Raw genomic sequence first — 16,209 nt, forward strand, 5'->3', positions numbered from 1 at the left:
CCATGCTGGCTCTCTAACTAGGAAGAATAAATTTCTAGCATAAGCTTTTTTTAGACACAGTCCACATCGAAGAAAGTTTATGCTAGAATAATGTTTCCCCAGTTAATCGCAAAGGTACTACTGGATTGGTTTATATTTTAAAGGCTCCCCCAGCCCATATTGCTTTAGAGACACACACACAAGATTTACCTAGATCTGAGGCAGAATTCCTAGCCAAGCTCTGCCCTCTGATCCCATCCAAAATGAAGAAAGGGTCAGACTAATTGCCCTGAGAAAATATGACAACACTTGAGAGCTGTTTAGCTTAGGAAAAAGACAAGGGACATGGTAGAGGTATACAGAATTCTGCATTGGATAAAGAATGTGGATATATATATCACGCTCTGCAGTCATCCACTAAAGCTAAATGGTGAGATGTCCAGGAAATTCCATAAGAAGCCATTCTTCACACGGTGCATAGTTAAATGGTGGAATTCACAGCCTCAGGATATAGTGATGGCTTTAAAAGAGGGCTGGATAAATTCAGTTATCCGTTGCTACCAGGAAGGACAACTATGTTTGGTCTCCCATACCAGAGATCTTATGTGTCTGTTTATCATTTGTTGGGGAGCACAGGAAGGAGGGTACTGTTCCACTCATATTCTGCTCATGAGATTCACAGCAGGAACTGGAAATAGAGTGCTGGACTAGATAGACCTTTAGTCTGATTCTGCATGGGGCCTTTCTTCTTTTTTTATGAGGGACTAGGCTCCGTAAAGGTCCTTCCCAGGCATCATTGCTTGATCTGCCAGGTATTAGCCTCAAGTTCTGCCTTCTGACTGACTGCAGTTCACTTCTAGACCTTTCTTCAAAATAGAAATGGGGTTTATTTTATAAGTAACACTATCAAAATGTTTGGAGCCAATGACAAATATAACAGCAACAACATTGTAAATAACATATACATGTAAAGTAGAATTAACACAGCGCTTCCATATTTCCAAAATTTCTCCCCTCCTTCCCTCCCAAATCACCTTTCCAACATGCATAGCACCTTCCTCCCCTCAACTGTCCAAGCAATGGTCTTTGTTAGGTGAACATTTTGGTGATTTCTACTGGGCTTGCCATGTGAAATAAGAGGCAGGGCTCCTCTCCATTTAATGGTTCTGTAGAAGAGGGAATTTCAGCTGGTGTTGCTTGTTATGCAAGGCTCACTTGATGAAATTATTTCTTGTACACAACCATTAAAGGGACTGGAGCTCTGCTGTTTATTTCATCTGGTAACCAGGAGCTCTACAAGACACGCTTTTTAAACAGATGATGGGCCATTCTGGAGAGCTGAGGTGGAAGGCTCTGGGACCATCACCCAGGATATAGATGGTGCATTGTGATTAACTGGAAGCATCTACCTTTGATTTTGTAAGGCCTACAAGAAGACTGCTCTCCCTTCTTCAACCGATGTCTCGGGAAACATGGATGGGAATAACATTCCCACCATGGTCTGTAGAGGCATGTTTCATCCAGGATTTGGCAGACTCTAGAAACTACAGCAGAAAGAACCACAAAAGAGAGGCAATGTCTCAAATAGACTGTACAGTACATCAAAATAAAAGTCATTTGTATATTAATATATCTAACTCTTTCATTTTGACTTAGAGTCTACTGTGGCTTCTTGCCAACCAGTTCAGCTTCCAGCATGGGATGCCCTTTGTAGCTGCTCCACAAAGGAGACAGGAACAGTTGGACACATAGGTGTGCCATAGTGATGTGGCAGGACTGGGTTGCTCTTCTTCATCCCTGATCTCCTCTCTGTCTCTTTCTCTACAGCATCCATTGAGGGTGCCCCTCAACTCACTATGCTGGGGCTCTTCAAGCACATCCTCTCCCGGGAAGGGGTGTTTGGCCTCTACCGTGGCATCGCTCCCAACTTCATGAAAGTGATTCCTGCTGTCAGCATCAGCTATGTCGTGTACGAGAACATGAAGCAGGCTCTAGGGGTAACTTCCAGATGAAGAGGATGCCTGCCTCACTCACTCTGTGGATGAGACCTACCTCTTGAGAAGGGCTGCTTCTATAGACAGCGTGAAGGCAGTTGTAGGCGGAGACATACCTCCACTTCTCTGGGCTCTCCACCACTAGGAGAATGGGGGCTAAAGCATGTCAAAGTGCATGGGCCCATGTCTTCCTCATCTTCACAAGAGCAGGGTCTTTCCTGGGCAAGGAGCTTCAAGGAAAAACTCACAATCAATCATGTTTCTGCTGCAGAAGCATGTAGCTGAAAAGTACCATGGCCCCATTGAAGCAGAGACTTCCATACAGTCCGCTCACATTCTGGAGCCTTTGGAGACAGGCTGCCGCAAAACAGACTTGCTTCTGAGCCAGTGCTCTTCCCTGATAGCCTGTTGCTCTCTGCATATGTGTCTTCTTCCCAGCTACTCTCCAACATGAAAATCAATGGCATGCTTTCCTATTCTGTTCATTTCTGCCAGTCTGGTGGAAAACCAACCCTATCAACGTATATTGTCATTGTCGTGTTACGAGATTTCAGATGAACAGCTATCCAATTAGCAAAGCCAGAGACTCTTCCCCAACTACTCAGCAATCTCTAACACTGCAGAAAATGCATTCAGGGTCAGTTGATTTGCTCTGGAGAAAATACAAATTTTTGCAGTTACCACCAGGAGTCCAAGATGCATGAGCATCAGAGGGACCGGGGATGCAGATGGGCAGTACCCCCATCCTAATTTCCAGTTTTAAGATATATTTGATCCTTCTTTTGCTTCTTTTCCTTCCAGTTCCTGGGAGAGCATTAAGGCCCTAGGTCATTTTATTTCAACCCAGTTCCACTTTACCTGCCCCAATCAATGAAATGTATCTGTATATTTTGCACATGGACTGTTTTAACTTATAAGAATCGTCTGCACTGTCTATCTAGACTTCAGCAGTAGAACTGAAGCCTCTTTCGCCTCACCTCTTGCCTGCTCCCATACCTTTCCCTTCTCCTCTGAGGTGAGGCAGAATACAGCAAGATGTTGCAAGGGCTACTGTTTTTGTTGTTCTCATCAATGCACTTTGCTTGCGGTCTCTCAGTTTTTTATGTGCACACATTGCTGCTCACTGTGAGATATTTGCACTGACCACACTGGTTCTGTTGCTTAAGCAATGCCATCCTTATAGCCCCTGAAGCCACAAGTATCCTGGTTTCCTTGACCCCATTCTGTATTGATCTCTGTTTATTGGCAGGCTGTAATATGATGAAGGTAGGCACTTAATCTGATTCTTTGGAGGAATATTGTTCTGAAAGGTGTACAGAAGTGACAGGATAGTACCTAGACAGCTTGTTCAGGCATATCTTCCTTCCACTCTCATGTAAAACCTGGCTGTAAAAGGTTACCTGGAATGGAATTTACTAGTGTAACAGTCCTGAGAAATTAGGGTCTTTGCAGAAGGCAGATGTAGCTCCAGAGACACAGTAGAGATCATCTCTCCTTCATCCATAGACTTACTCAGTAGAACCTGAGCTGGGCAGGTATATATTCACATTTTATGCCAAGAAAAGCAGCGTTTTGCCTAATGTGTTCTGCTTTTCCTAATCATGGGCTTTGAGGACCATGGAAACATCCCTTCCCTCATGAGTTTTATTCTCATACTAATCTCATGCTCTCAAATGTCTTTTGCAACTGTAAGGATCAGGAGTCTGCTTTGCAAGGTGCAAGAAAGAGAGCTGCAGTTCTCAGGAAACCAAAAGTTGGGCCTGATACAATGACCTGCACATTTCTGCCCTTCAGCAAAATGACAGAACACACATGGTCCAATATGTAACCACTGTTGTTGTTGTGTGCCTTCAAGTTGTTTCTGACTTATGGCAACCCTAAAGCGACCATATCATAGAGTTTTCTTGACAAGTTTCTTCAGAGGGACTTTGCCATTGCCATCTTCTGAGGCTGAAGGAGTGTGACTTGCCCAAGGTCACTCAGTGGGTTTCTATGGTCAAGCCAGGATTCAAACTCTGCTCTCCCAGTGTTATAGTTCAGCTCTCAAACTATTACACCACAGTGTCTCTCGAAGACACTGGAGAACTAATCCCATAAGACATCTCTGAAGGCTGATGAGCTGCATTTACCCAATGTTTTGGTACTGAGGATACAAGTGGATTTTGTGTATGCATAAGTTTATGTCCTGGATTAAAAGTGGAGGTGTACAATATATTTTTGCTAAAAAAAAGAAGATGCATCTCTGTCTTCGTGATCACCTTCCAGAACAAAAGGATAGTATCTTTCTTGCAGCTGCTGGACAACTCAGGTAATTTTATTTCTTGCCCACCCTTCTGCACAGTGAGTCTCGATTTAAAGGAGGGGGAGGACTGTGATTTCTGAGCTTTGTTTGCACCCTTGCAGCTGTTTGGCTGAGTTGCTTTGTGGAATGTATCTTTTGGCTATATGATGACAAAGAGGGGACAACTGATACTGCCTAAGGCTTCACATCAGAGGACAATAGAGTAGTGCAGCCAACCCCAACTTGATGTCCTTCAGAAGGACTGAGCTGCAGCTGCCACGATGAGGGTGAAGATGAGAGTCATATTCCCACAGCAGCTTAACTCTTTAGGTTCCACTTCAATCCGTCTTGTGGTGGATGCTTTGGGATTCAGAACCCCATGAGAACATCAGCCTAAAGAAGAGGTGGGAATTACATGGCTTTCCAGTGTTGCTGGACTGCAATTCCCATGAAGCCTAGCCGGTGGTGAAGAGTATTGAGAATTGCTGTCCAGTAACATCTGATTCCCATCTGTCCCTAAACCCTTGTCTTAGCCACAGCTTTCTCCATGACTACAGCAAAAATATGCTGGTGAAAGGACGCCACTCATAAAATGGAAGCTAAAGGGGAAGAGATTTTCTGCAGTCATCATTCTCCCTTTGTGTGAACCCCCAGCAACTGTCCAGAAAGGAAAATAATGAAACACAAGGATGGGCATTGTCATAGACGTTTGGCAGTCAGTAGAAATCATATGTGTCCCAATGAGTAGGGTGAACCAGTTCCAGGTGAGGCAAAGCTTCTGGTTTCTGAGTTTCAATAACTTGTAACAAAGGTAATAGAGGCACAGGTATAGCATCCCCAGTGGCAATGGTAGAAAAAGCAAGTGCTGAATATTACCTGTGTTGAGAGGTTTTGAGGGGGGGGGGGGGGGATTGTATGGTCATCCTTGTCTATAAGGAAAGGACAGGAATGTGTGGCCTTCCAGAAACTACTGAAAGAAATTCTCATCATGATGTGAGTTGCATTCCATTGAATTTATGGGGCCACAAATTCCCCATGCATCCAACAAGGTGTGGGATAGAGAGAAAGGAAGTGTCTTGAATGTGCATACCATCCTTCATTTTCATCAGATTTATCCTGGTTAATAAATGTCTAGGTAAGATGAGTTGGTATGGAGATCCAGAGTAGAAGTAAAAGTGGGAACTCACTGGGGCAGAACCTAAGGATGGAGAAAGATGCTGTGCTGTTTGGTAGAGGACCACATCTTTCTTGGGCTGCCTTTGTCTGGGAAGAGGTTTCTCTAAAGATTCAAAAGCAAGTAGCACTTTGGTTTTAGTAGCGTGGGAAGTTCTCTAGACTGCAGTTCTCAGAATTCCACAACCGGCATGGCCACAAGTAACTTTTGATAACTGGTCAGATATAATCAACCATCAGAGCTTCCGTGGAATCTTTGGTGTTAAATACAGTGAACCCTTGTTATACATGGGGTTTGGTTCCAAGATCCCCCGTGTATAACAAAATCCGTGTATGCTTAAGTCCCATTAAATATAATGACATAGCAAAATGGTTTCCTTTATTAAAAAAATGGAAAATCAAGGTTTGATATTTGAAATTTATATATTTTTTTAACATTTTCAAACCATGGATGCTTGAATCCATGTATATAAAACCCATGTATAAGAAGGGCCGACTGTATATTGAGTCTCTAACTGGCAGATTTGGTCACCACTGTTGCTCTTCTTTTGTAGCATGCTGCAGTGGGACTGACAGACAGGACTGGCAAGATGCCATGGGAAGTTCCCTTTGCACTTTGCAATGTTGCCACCATAAAAAAGGCAGTACCTGTCTCCCTGTCCTATCTTCTGTTCCCTATTATTTTTGGCTGGAGTGGGCAGGACTCCTGTGCATGCTGTACAGAAGGTCAAGAAAGATGATAGATGAAAGAACCAGAGAGAAAACAAGACATGACTGCTGCTTCATGTCCCCCTTCAGAGGTGCAGTGTGGCAACGCTAATGATGAGAAGGTTAATTTGTATGTGACCTAAAGCATGTGGATATGGAGAATTCAGCCATGGGTTGGGGAGTTAGACCAGATCATATTCAGATCCTTTCCTGCTAGTGATTATGCACAAAGTATAATGATGACAAATTCTTAAAGCATATGAATGTCAGTGGCAATAAGTTGTGATGATAACCAGCTATGGATGTGAGGAGGAGAATATGGCTTCACTCAAATCCTGCTTACAGCTGTTCCAGAGGCACCTAGTTGGCTACTGGAGGAACAGATTGCTGGACTAGAAAGACTTCTGGACTGATCCAGCAGGGTTTTTCTGAAGTTCTTAAAAACAGCTGGAGTTGTGCGGCTCTTTGAGCGAACAGAAGCCATTTGGACTGTAATGGTCAGAAGATCTTTGAACTGAAATTGCAGGTCCAGAAGCCAAATACATGTTTCACTTTCATCCAGGAGCACAAGGCTCTGGGTTTCTAACCTAATGCATTGTTTGGGGGCTGAACAAACCAGGAAGGCCTACCCACAGCTGTTGCACTCATCCTGCTCTCTTCTTTCTGTAATAAATCTTGCCTGAGTCTAGCTCCACCAAGGCTATTTCTGTGCATCTACTGCTATTGCTGCTATGTTTTGTGTTGGTATTTCAAAGGGAAAACGAAACACAAGCTAATAAATTTTCTAAACTTTCCTTGATGTTTCTTGGTCTGCTATCTTGGAAAATGATTCAGCCACAGCATACAAGCATTTTAGTTAAGGGACCCACTATTATCTATTTTGACTCTGTCACAACTTACCAAGAATGAAGCCTGGTAATTGAATCTAGACCATGGTTTAAAATAACAATTATGCTATTAGGAAGGAAGGGACTTTAGATGGCAATGAAGCTAAGATTTCTCTTCCCCTATCAGCATTTGATGCTTTATAACTGCTAGATCTGGAAAATATTAAACAAACAAATAACGTGTTAATTGTTTGCAGTTAATATGTTATTACAAATGTTAACAATTTTATTTTAATTAATCACAAAAATGCTCCCCCAACCCCAGATATCTCAAATAACATTATTGCAATAACACGTAAATGTTATTCCAAATGTTACACAAGTAGTGAAGTATTTATGCTATTATTGTTACAATTAAAAGGAACAATAACGTCGCTAAGGCCCCCGCGCACACTAGCAGTTTGGGGCGGCTTGGGGGCAGCGTAATACCGCACAGTGCTACAGCGCTCTGGCACTGCTCCTGCATGATGTGGCACCGAAGGAGCAATGTAAAGCCGCAGTGCTGCAGCTATCATTCCCTTTCCAGGGCGCAAAAAGGAGTTGCTTTTTGCAGTTCTTTTTTGTGCGCTGGAAAGACCAGATTGCGGCTGTGGCATGCAGTTGCCACAGTGCCGAACTGACTGTAAAAGGGGCGGCTGGAGGCTGTGTGTAGAGCCCCTTAATTACTAAAAAAGTAGAATGTTTCAAGTAATGCAATTATTTTAATAATGTATTCAAGTAATACAGTATATACATTACTTCCAAGCTCTGTTTCTGCATTCGGATAAGTAGGAAAGTGGGGGGGGGGGAATGACAGCTTCTGGCCATTTTATTTAAAGAAAGAAAGAAAAACATTTGAGTATGTGCCACTCACTGTGGGAAAACCTCTCAAACTGGATTTACAGAACAGAACTGAAAATAGCAAGAGTGAACATTTGAACCACTCACTGGACCAGTTCTCAAAAAATGTACAGTCTGTCAGCAACCCTTGTGCCCCACCAATGGGCTTCTCATTGGGGCATCTGTCTGGCCACTGTGTGGATCCAGTGCTGGACTAGACAGACCTTTGATCTGATCTAGCGGACCTCTTTCTTGCATCAAATGACTTAACTGCCTTGGCTCAGTGCTAGGGAATCCTGGGAATTGAAGTTTATTGTGGCACTAGAGATCTCTAATAGAGAAGGCTAAACGTCTTACACAATTACAGTTGCCAGAATTCCCTAGCATTGAGCCAGGACAGTTAAAGTGGTCTCAAACTGGATTATTTCTGCAGTCTGTTTTGGGCCTTAGATTTATGGTGGCACCACAGTTGAGATACTTGCATGATATCCTGTCATCAACAGCCAAGCTCAAGTCCTAAAAACTTAGGGTGGTGACTTTCTTGCTTGAGTCTATCCATTTGTAGTGTGGTCTTCCTCTTTTCCTACTGCCATCCACTTTACTAAGCATTATTGTCTCTTTCTGAGTCATGTTGTTTCATGATATGTTCAAAGTACACTTGCCTCAGTTATTTTGGCTTCTAGGCAACATTCAGGCTCTATTTACTCTTGGGCTCATTTATTAATCATTTTGGCAGCCCAGGGTGTCAGCAGAACTCTCTTCCAGCAGAGCAGATCAAATGTGTTGATTTTCTTCCTCTCAGCTTTCTTTACTGTCTAGCTAAGGAAATGGAATTGATAAGAATTATTATATACTGGCAGGAGATACAGCTGTTTCACCTGGATCTACTCTCTTTTAGTGCAATAGGATAAAACTGAGCTCCAGTGCTTTGGAACAGTATGTACACACTTTCCTCCCCCTACTTAGTCTGCCTCCAGTTTCATAAGGTTCTACACCAATGTCACATACCCTTAGTGTGGTTTTCTAAAACTACCAGTGAAGTCCTACATGAGTCTGTAAAGCCCACTGAATACACTGGGACTTTGTCCTGAGTAAACATGTAGCAGATTCCACTGTAAAAGTGACAGCCTCCACAGTTTCTGACTCCAATATCTTAAAACACACACACACACACACAGAAAGAGAACTTTCTCGGTCCAAAATAAAACCCAAAATCCATAGTTGGGTAATAACTTTATTAGATTGCCAAAAATGCCACAAAAGGATGCAAGTTACGGAATTCTTCAGAACTCTTTACCAGACTAAGGCTGCTGCAGCACTGCAGAATTAATACAGTTTGACACTGAAAGCATTGTTCAATCTTATGGAAACCGTGATGGTTCCATCCTATGGAACCCTGAGTTTTGTAGTTTGTTGTGGCACCAGAGCTCTCTGACAGAGGAGGATAAATATCTCACAAAGCTGCAAATCCCAGAATTCCGTGGCATTGAGCCATGGCAGCTAAAGCAGTGTCCACATGCATTAATTCTGCAGGGTAAATGCTGCCTAAGTGGTACCAAAAGTAGGGGATGTGTGAAGAGATCTGACTTCAAAAGCTTTGTTTTTTGTGGCAGTCCAGTTATTCCTAATAAAGGCATCACCCAACAGTTGTTTCTAATCATTTTACTGGCCTTTTTACTCAGTCTACAGCTGTAAACATAGGGCCCAAGAAGGAAAGGTAGAGATTCAATTCCCTGGACTGAAATGTTCTGCACTGACCAGACTGGGAACTCAGTCAGCTGGTTCTGACAACCTTTAGTACTTGTCACAGACAGAATCTAGACTCCTGGTGCAGAAATGAGGCTGTGTGTATGCTGTTGTTGTGTGCTTTTAAGTAGTTTCTGACTTACGATAATCCTAAAGCGAATCTATTACGGAGTGGTGTGTTTCTTCAGAGAGGGTTTGCCCATTACCTTCCTTTAAGGATGAGAGAATGTGATTTGCCCAAGATCACTCAGTGGATTTCATGGCCGAGCTGGGATTTGAATCCTGTTCTCCAGAGTCATAATCTAATGCTCAAGCCACTACACCATGCTGACTTTTGTATGCTACTTTTCACAAATAGAAGAGAATATACAAACAGCCATAGAACCTAGTGCTTTTGCCATATTTTAGCTTTGGTTTATAAAAAAAGCAAATTTCTAGCCCCTGTGAATTATGGAACTGTGCTTTAAGGGTAGCCCGTCAACCTTTCATTGTGACTAATCCCTAACTAGAACTATGCTAGATTTCACTGTTTGCAAATACTGCTCGAGACGCATTATTTCTCCAAGCCCCCGTCTCCTGGGACAGAATTAGGATTGCCTTGCCTGGAATCTACACGTTCCTATCTTTGGCCAGAAGTGCACATGAGTAAATGGATTAGTGTCCCTTGCCTTAGTTAGCACCAGGAAGCCCCTCTTGGGCATAGCAAACTATACCCTTAATCTTTATTTCACCATTTTGTCTACTGTACCAGGAATACTGAGAGGATACCAGTTTTAAGTTCCCAAGTCTCCAAAATATACTGGCAGTTTCTAGTAGAAGCCCGAGGCCATTTCACACATTGTATTGCAGCAAACCCAAGAGCATTCACCTCATAGGGAGTGTTAAGTCACTTGGGGTTCTCCGGGAAGCCTGCCTGGGTGATGCTTACTTAATTAGCATTTTTAAAATCATGCAGAGGGGCATGCCCCCCTAGAAATCACACATGGGGTGCAAAAGTAATCCACTTTGACACCACTTTAGGTGTTGTAGTTCTGTGCTACGGAAACCTGAGATTTGTAGTTTTACAATGTCTTTAGCCTTCTCTGTCAAAGAGTGCTGGTGCCTCAGAAACCTACAAATCCTACGTTTCTGTAGGATGGAGCCATGGCATTTAAAGTGGTGTCATGCTGCTTTGTTTCTGCAGTATAGATGCAACCTGAGACTCCTGGAATATCTTCCAAGACACAGAGAAAACAATCTTGCTTAGAATAACCTTCCTATGCCCCTTCTTTCTCTTCCTCCTCCTTCTTCTTCCCTGTGTTCTCTTCCATTTCCAGGAGATCAAAGCCTTCTTGCCTTTATTTCATCCAGAGTCTCTAAATCATGGAGGAGGAATACAAGAGGTGCACCCTCTTGCCTGTAAACTGGGCTGTAGAAAATGGTATGTGTGGCCTGTCTAGATCCAGCATAGGGAATTTGTGGATCTCCAGGTGCAAACTCCATGACCCCCAACACTGATATGCTGCCTAGGGATGAGAGATGCTGTCCAACAATATCTGGATGGCTGGACTAAATCTTTGATTCTACAAACATGTAAACAGACAGACACACAGATGCAGACAGACACAAACCACCTCTGGAGAAACCTTTTCTAAATCTGTGTTCAGGAACTTTATCCTTTCACTTTAGTACTTCTCTGAACATGTCACACCACTGGGGTCAGAAACGTCTAAGATGCAAAAGCAGCACTCCAGTGCAAGTCCCATTTTCCCCTTCCATTTACTGAAGAAATCACATCAGTGACATCAGCCTGCACACTGCAAGGTCTCAGCAGCTCAGGACCACATCCAGGATTTACTCCTGTCTAACCTGATTATGTCACACTTGCAGCAGCATTGGAGCAGGAAAGCAGGGGCTGTGCTACCACTTTGGGCAATAATACCAGAGAAAGAGGTGGAGGAAATATCCTGGCAGCACATTTCATGTGTAACTGGTGTGAACATGTAGGAGAAAACAGGGATCATCCCCCTTATTTCCTGCAACCCAAGATTCCTAATCCAGTATCAGAATTAGCAGGATAAACAGCTTTCCGTTGGTTGAAGGGGAAGACTGGAGATGAACCATGGATCAGGAACAACCCAATCCAGGAGTGTACCATCTCTGTCGAGCCATAGATGCTGATCTGAACCTGATTCTGTTCAGATGGAAGGCTCAAAGCAATGCAAGATAGTAATCTGGTGCCAGTTTCTTCAGTTGGGGGGGCCATCTTGTTACCTCCTCAATCCCTGTTTGAAGTGACTCAGCCAACCGTATTTCTGCACCTAAGCAATCTCAGCATCCAATGTATAGATCTTTATCAAGTCCAAGACGATCTGATCAATTATGCTCTTGGAGAGATCTTCACTGAACACCTGTAAAAAGGCCAGGAAAAGCAGGTTAAGGGGAAGAAGGCTCCCCAGATCAGGAAGGTAACTAAGGCTATGCAGATCACAGTTCTCCCATAGAGTTGCAAGCAATCTGAAAAGGAAACATGGCTTCTACCATATTCTTCCTACTTCCCCCTGTTGAAACAGCTTATGCAGGGCTGACTTTTGCTTGGAAAAGTTATTGTTTGGGTTGCAACCCCCAGAATCCCCAAGCCAAAGGACACTGCAGGCAATGTGTATGGAATCTCTGTGCAATGTCTTGTTTTGACACAGCAAATGAATCTGGTTGGGGGCCCATCAGAGGGAGTGTATGGGGAGACTGCAATAACACACAAGCTGTTTCTGAATGAAATTGCCCCCTTGAACTTTTGTTCACTGAATATTTGTATGTTTTGCCTCAAACAGCAAATAGGATGAAGGTGGGGCGAGGCATCAGAATACAATGCAAAGGGGAAAGGGTTAAAAAGAAACCCTTCCTAGAACCATGGTCCTGATCCAATTCAAGCTCCCCATGTCATTTAAGAACAAGCCAACACGCCAGTCAAGGATCTCCCAAATCTCATATTACTGTGCCTCTGAATTTTGAGCATTCCATTTAATGGTTATGCCCTGATCTGAAAGAAAGTCCCATGAGTTTAGCAGGCACAGTTCCACAACTTCTTGTCGCTCTGGTTCCCTAGCCTGCCCTTGCACAAAGGCAGGAACAAGAGACAACCTGTGTGAGGCATGTGGTAATTCAGAAATGACAAAGCTGTAACCTGCAGATATTGTTGGACTACAGCTCCCATCATAACTAGAGATGTAAATGAAAAATACTGTATTTTCTGACGTATCAGACTACTTTTTCTCAAAAGTCGGGGGTCGTGTTATACGGCGGGTATAACGGATACTCAAACCACAAGCCTTCTTCTCTAATGGCAAGCGCCTGGGACTTCTGTTATCCCACCGCTGCCACCCAATTACTATTACGAACCCCTTTTCTTATGGGGCAGGTTCACCTTATTTTCTAATATAGTAGCGTGGATATGATATATATGACTGACAAGCCTTTAGGTAAACCAAACTAAGAACTTTATTGAACAAAAGGGTTGAACATCTTTTCCTTGAACTGAATGATATTATATAACTGCTAGTTCAGGCTCTGGTTACTTAGTTACATTTGTATTCTTTGCTTCGTTACTATTATTTCTCTTTTCCCCAGTTTCCCTTTAACTATATTGGGACTTTCGTATCCCTTTTAGACAATTCCTTTTCCTATCTCAGCCACCAAGGCTAACAATATCTCTTAAGATCTAATGTAACCACAACCCTCTTTTAGAGTTTGGCTACTCTGAGCCTCTCTTTCCTAGACTCCTCAACCTAATCCAGTCCCTCTCTGGACCTAGCAGTTCCCCTCACTGACTAATCCCTCAGGACCTCATGGAACCCAGTCCTCTCTCTTCAAGATTCTAAACCCTAACACCCCAACTGTCAGCTCAACTGCCAAGCGGAATGTTCAAATTCCTCCTCTAGCACCTGATTGGCTCAGGGCATCTGCCCTCCGATTGGCTGATTGCCAGTCAGCTCGTTACACCGGGTGTCATATTATAGGGCAGGTGCTGAAACTTCCAAGCCGGACTGGAGAATCTGCGGTCGTCGCATATGGTGGGGGGAGCTCAAAAACGGCCGCGGCCACAGTCATATGCGGCAATTGTATGAAAGCAGCTACCACTCTGATAGTCTTGGAGACAGGGAGCACTGGGCAGGCAAGGAGAGCAGGCTTTGTATACAAGGTTTCCTGCTATGTACCTGCATGTCATAAGCATTTGAATTTAAATTACCATATTGAAATCAAATCTGATGTTGTTGTTTTTTTAATTTTTATTTGGTGTGCGTTGGAAGAGGGATAGTCTTATTTGGTGAGTACATCCCAAACTCTATATTTTAACTGGAAAAGTTGGGGGTTGTCTTATACGCCCAGTCGTCTTATACGTCGGAAAATACGTATATATTTTTCCAGGGTTTTTTTCTCTCAGAAAAGAACATAACTTTTCAAACAAATTGGAAAATGCAATTTTAGCACCTTTTGCTGGAAAATAAGCTTGTTACTTTAGGAACATCAAATGTGTAACACTTAACTTGATTTTGCATAAAATTATCAAGTTTGCTATATTAAGAGTACAATTTATCTGGAGAATCAGTCTTGGTGTAGCCCTAGGGACAGCAGTAATTTCACTGCCAGGGGAATGGCACTGTCTCTTCTGAGGCTGTGAATCAAGTCCACAAAAAGATCCCACACAGGCACACTAAGGGTTTGCCCATATCAGACAAATAAAATGTCCTCCTCCTTTCCCCCCAGCGAGCAGTCTGGGCAACACAGGCTCCAGTCCCCAGTTCTGGTGCAATCTGTCTGGATGATGTATGGCCAGTTCAACATGGAACTCAAGGTAGACACCTGCCCCCACAATAATGGTTTAAAACCTTTCACTCCAGATCTTCTAGGAAGATCCGGAACCCTTTGCTACGACAACGGGCAGCTGTTTACAATGTGCCCCGCTGTGTCAGCCATTGCCACCGCCATATGATCAATGCTGGGCATCTTGTTCTGGTCTCAGAGCAAGTTACCTGCACCAGAAGTGGCAGTGGTAGCTGGCATAGCAAGACACCCATGTGAATAGCTCCCTCGCATCACTATGGAGGACTCCAGGTAACAGGGACGTCAGAACAATTTTGGGGCCAGATTACTCAAAGAGTATACTGGCTTGTGTGGACCTGCCTCAGAGACCAGACTGTCTCAGGATATAGAAACCATTCTTCTCCCAGTTCAGGCAGTGACTTGCCTGAACTGCACTCCCCCGCTTCCCACATGCCACCACCACCCCACTCTCACCTGCCACCAAGGCCGTTCAGCTTCCACCTCAGCTGGCATCTCCACCCCATAACACTGAAGAGCAAGGTAAAGGGCAGTGACAGCAATATGCTGTGGGGCATGCCGGAGGCACAGGGGCCCATGGTAGCTGTCACGCAACAAGGCCCATGCTGCTACTGCCACCGGGGTCCGGTCCCAGCTGTGCCGGTTCATCCAATGCTTCAGGGAGAGTAAATAGTGGAGAAGGTACTGCAAGAGAGAAGAGAGCGGCTGTCAGAGATGGCTGCAAAGGAGGGGTGAAATGGAAGACTTTATCAACATCTCTGGTGAAAAGGACATTAATTTCTAGTGCAGATTAGGGCCCATGTCAAGTCTCCAGCAGCGGCAGTAGCAAAAGAGTGCCTTCAAGAGGCCCTGCATCCCAGCCCGGCACTGCTGTTCCTCACAGCACACTATTTCTTTCCTTTCTACCTCTTACATTTTATCCTCAGTCCCCCTGCAAGGTAGGTTGGTCAGAGTGACTTGCCTAAGGCCACCCACTTGTCTCCACCCCAACATTGGATCTGAACCCAAGACTCCAGTCCAACACCCTGCCTCTGGGATGTGGGGATGTGTGGCTTTTCAGTTGCTGCTGGACTACAACTCCATTAAGCTCTAGACAGAACAGATAATGTGATGGATGATGGGAATAACAATCCAACAGTACTAGTCATTCATTTCCCCCATCACTGCTACAAAACCACTACTTCATACAATCTGTTTCTCTGAGCATTTGCAAGTATCAGATTAAGGGTGCATTTGTATAAATATAAATACTGCATAAATAATGCAGTTTTACACCACTTTAACTGCCCTGGCTCCATCCTACACAATCCTGGGGTTTGCAGTTTTGTAAGGCACCAGCACTCTTTAGCAGAGAAGGCTAAAGGTCTAGGATTCCACCAGATGAAGTTACGTGCTGTAAAGTGGTGTCAAACTGCATTATTTTTACAGTGTCGATGGATGCTGAAGTCCATTTGGCCACTTTATACAATCTCAATGCAACTCTTTGAGATTTAATGATTTATCTCCATTTAACCAGCACTCCAACTATGGAACTCTCTTCCACAAAAGATCTGTCCCACACACTGCTGTCTTTTAAGATTCATTTCATGACACGTCTCTTCCAGGGGACTGTTCTGGCCTTCCCCTCCAGGGCAACTCGTGGCCAAATTTAACTGGAACTGAGTCACAATTCTTCACTTCGATGGAATTCGTGGATTGGTCAAATGTGTTAGGGTAGAAATGACCCCATGTCTTTCTTCTCTCTCGAAAACCACAGAACCAGGCAGTTCGAGAGGCATGTTGCCCTCCACTGAGGAACCTTGCT

General features: G+C 43.8%; 1 protein-coding gene and 1 long non-coding RNA gene across 4 annotated transcripts in view; one reads left to right on the forward strand and one right to left on the reverse strand.

Annotated features, from left to right (window-relative positions):
- Positions 1–6,929, forward strand: part of SLC25A23 (solute carrier family 25 member 23) — a 79,536-nt gene extending 72,607 nt beyond the window's left edge. For 2 of the 3 annotated variants that reach the window (XM_042448894.1, XM_042448893.1), the window contains one exon: positions 1,807–5,813. In XM_042448894.1, the coding sequence (XP_042304828.1) occupies positions 1,807–1,991 (185 nt within the window). In that variant the 3' untranslated portion in view covers positions 1,992–5,813. Of the gene's footprint in view, positions 1–1,806; positions 5,814–5,981 lie in introns of those variants that run through there. The other variant, XR_006101873.1, reaches the window with a different exon arrangement.
- Positions 6,930–7,230: 301 nt separating this feature from the next.
- LOC121921187 lies at positions 7,231–15,984 on the reverse strand. The gene is made up of 2 exons (XR_006101874.1): positions 14,862–15,984; positions 7,231–11,977 (listed from the first exon to the last, which is right to left on the reverse strand). It is a non-coding gene; the product is annotated as an uncharacterized LOC121921187 (long non-coding RNA).
- Positions 15,985–16,209: the final 225 nt, after the last annotated feature.

This window comes from Sceloporus undulatus, chromosome 2 (genome assembly GCF_019175285.1).
Source record: "Sceloporus undulatus isolate JIND9_A2432 ecotype Alabama chromosome 2, SceUnd_v1.1, whole genome shotgun sequence".
NCBI lineage: Eukaryota > Metazoa > Chordata > Lepidosauria > Squamata > Phrynosomatidae > Sceloporus > Sceloporus undulatus.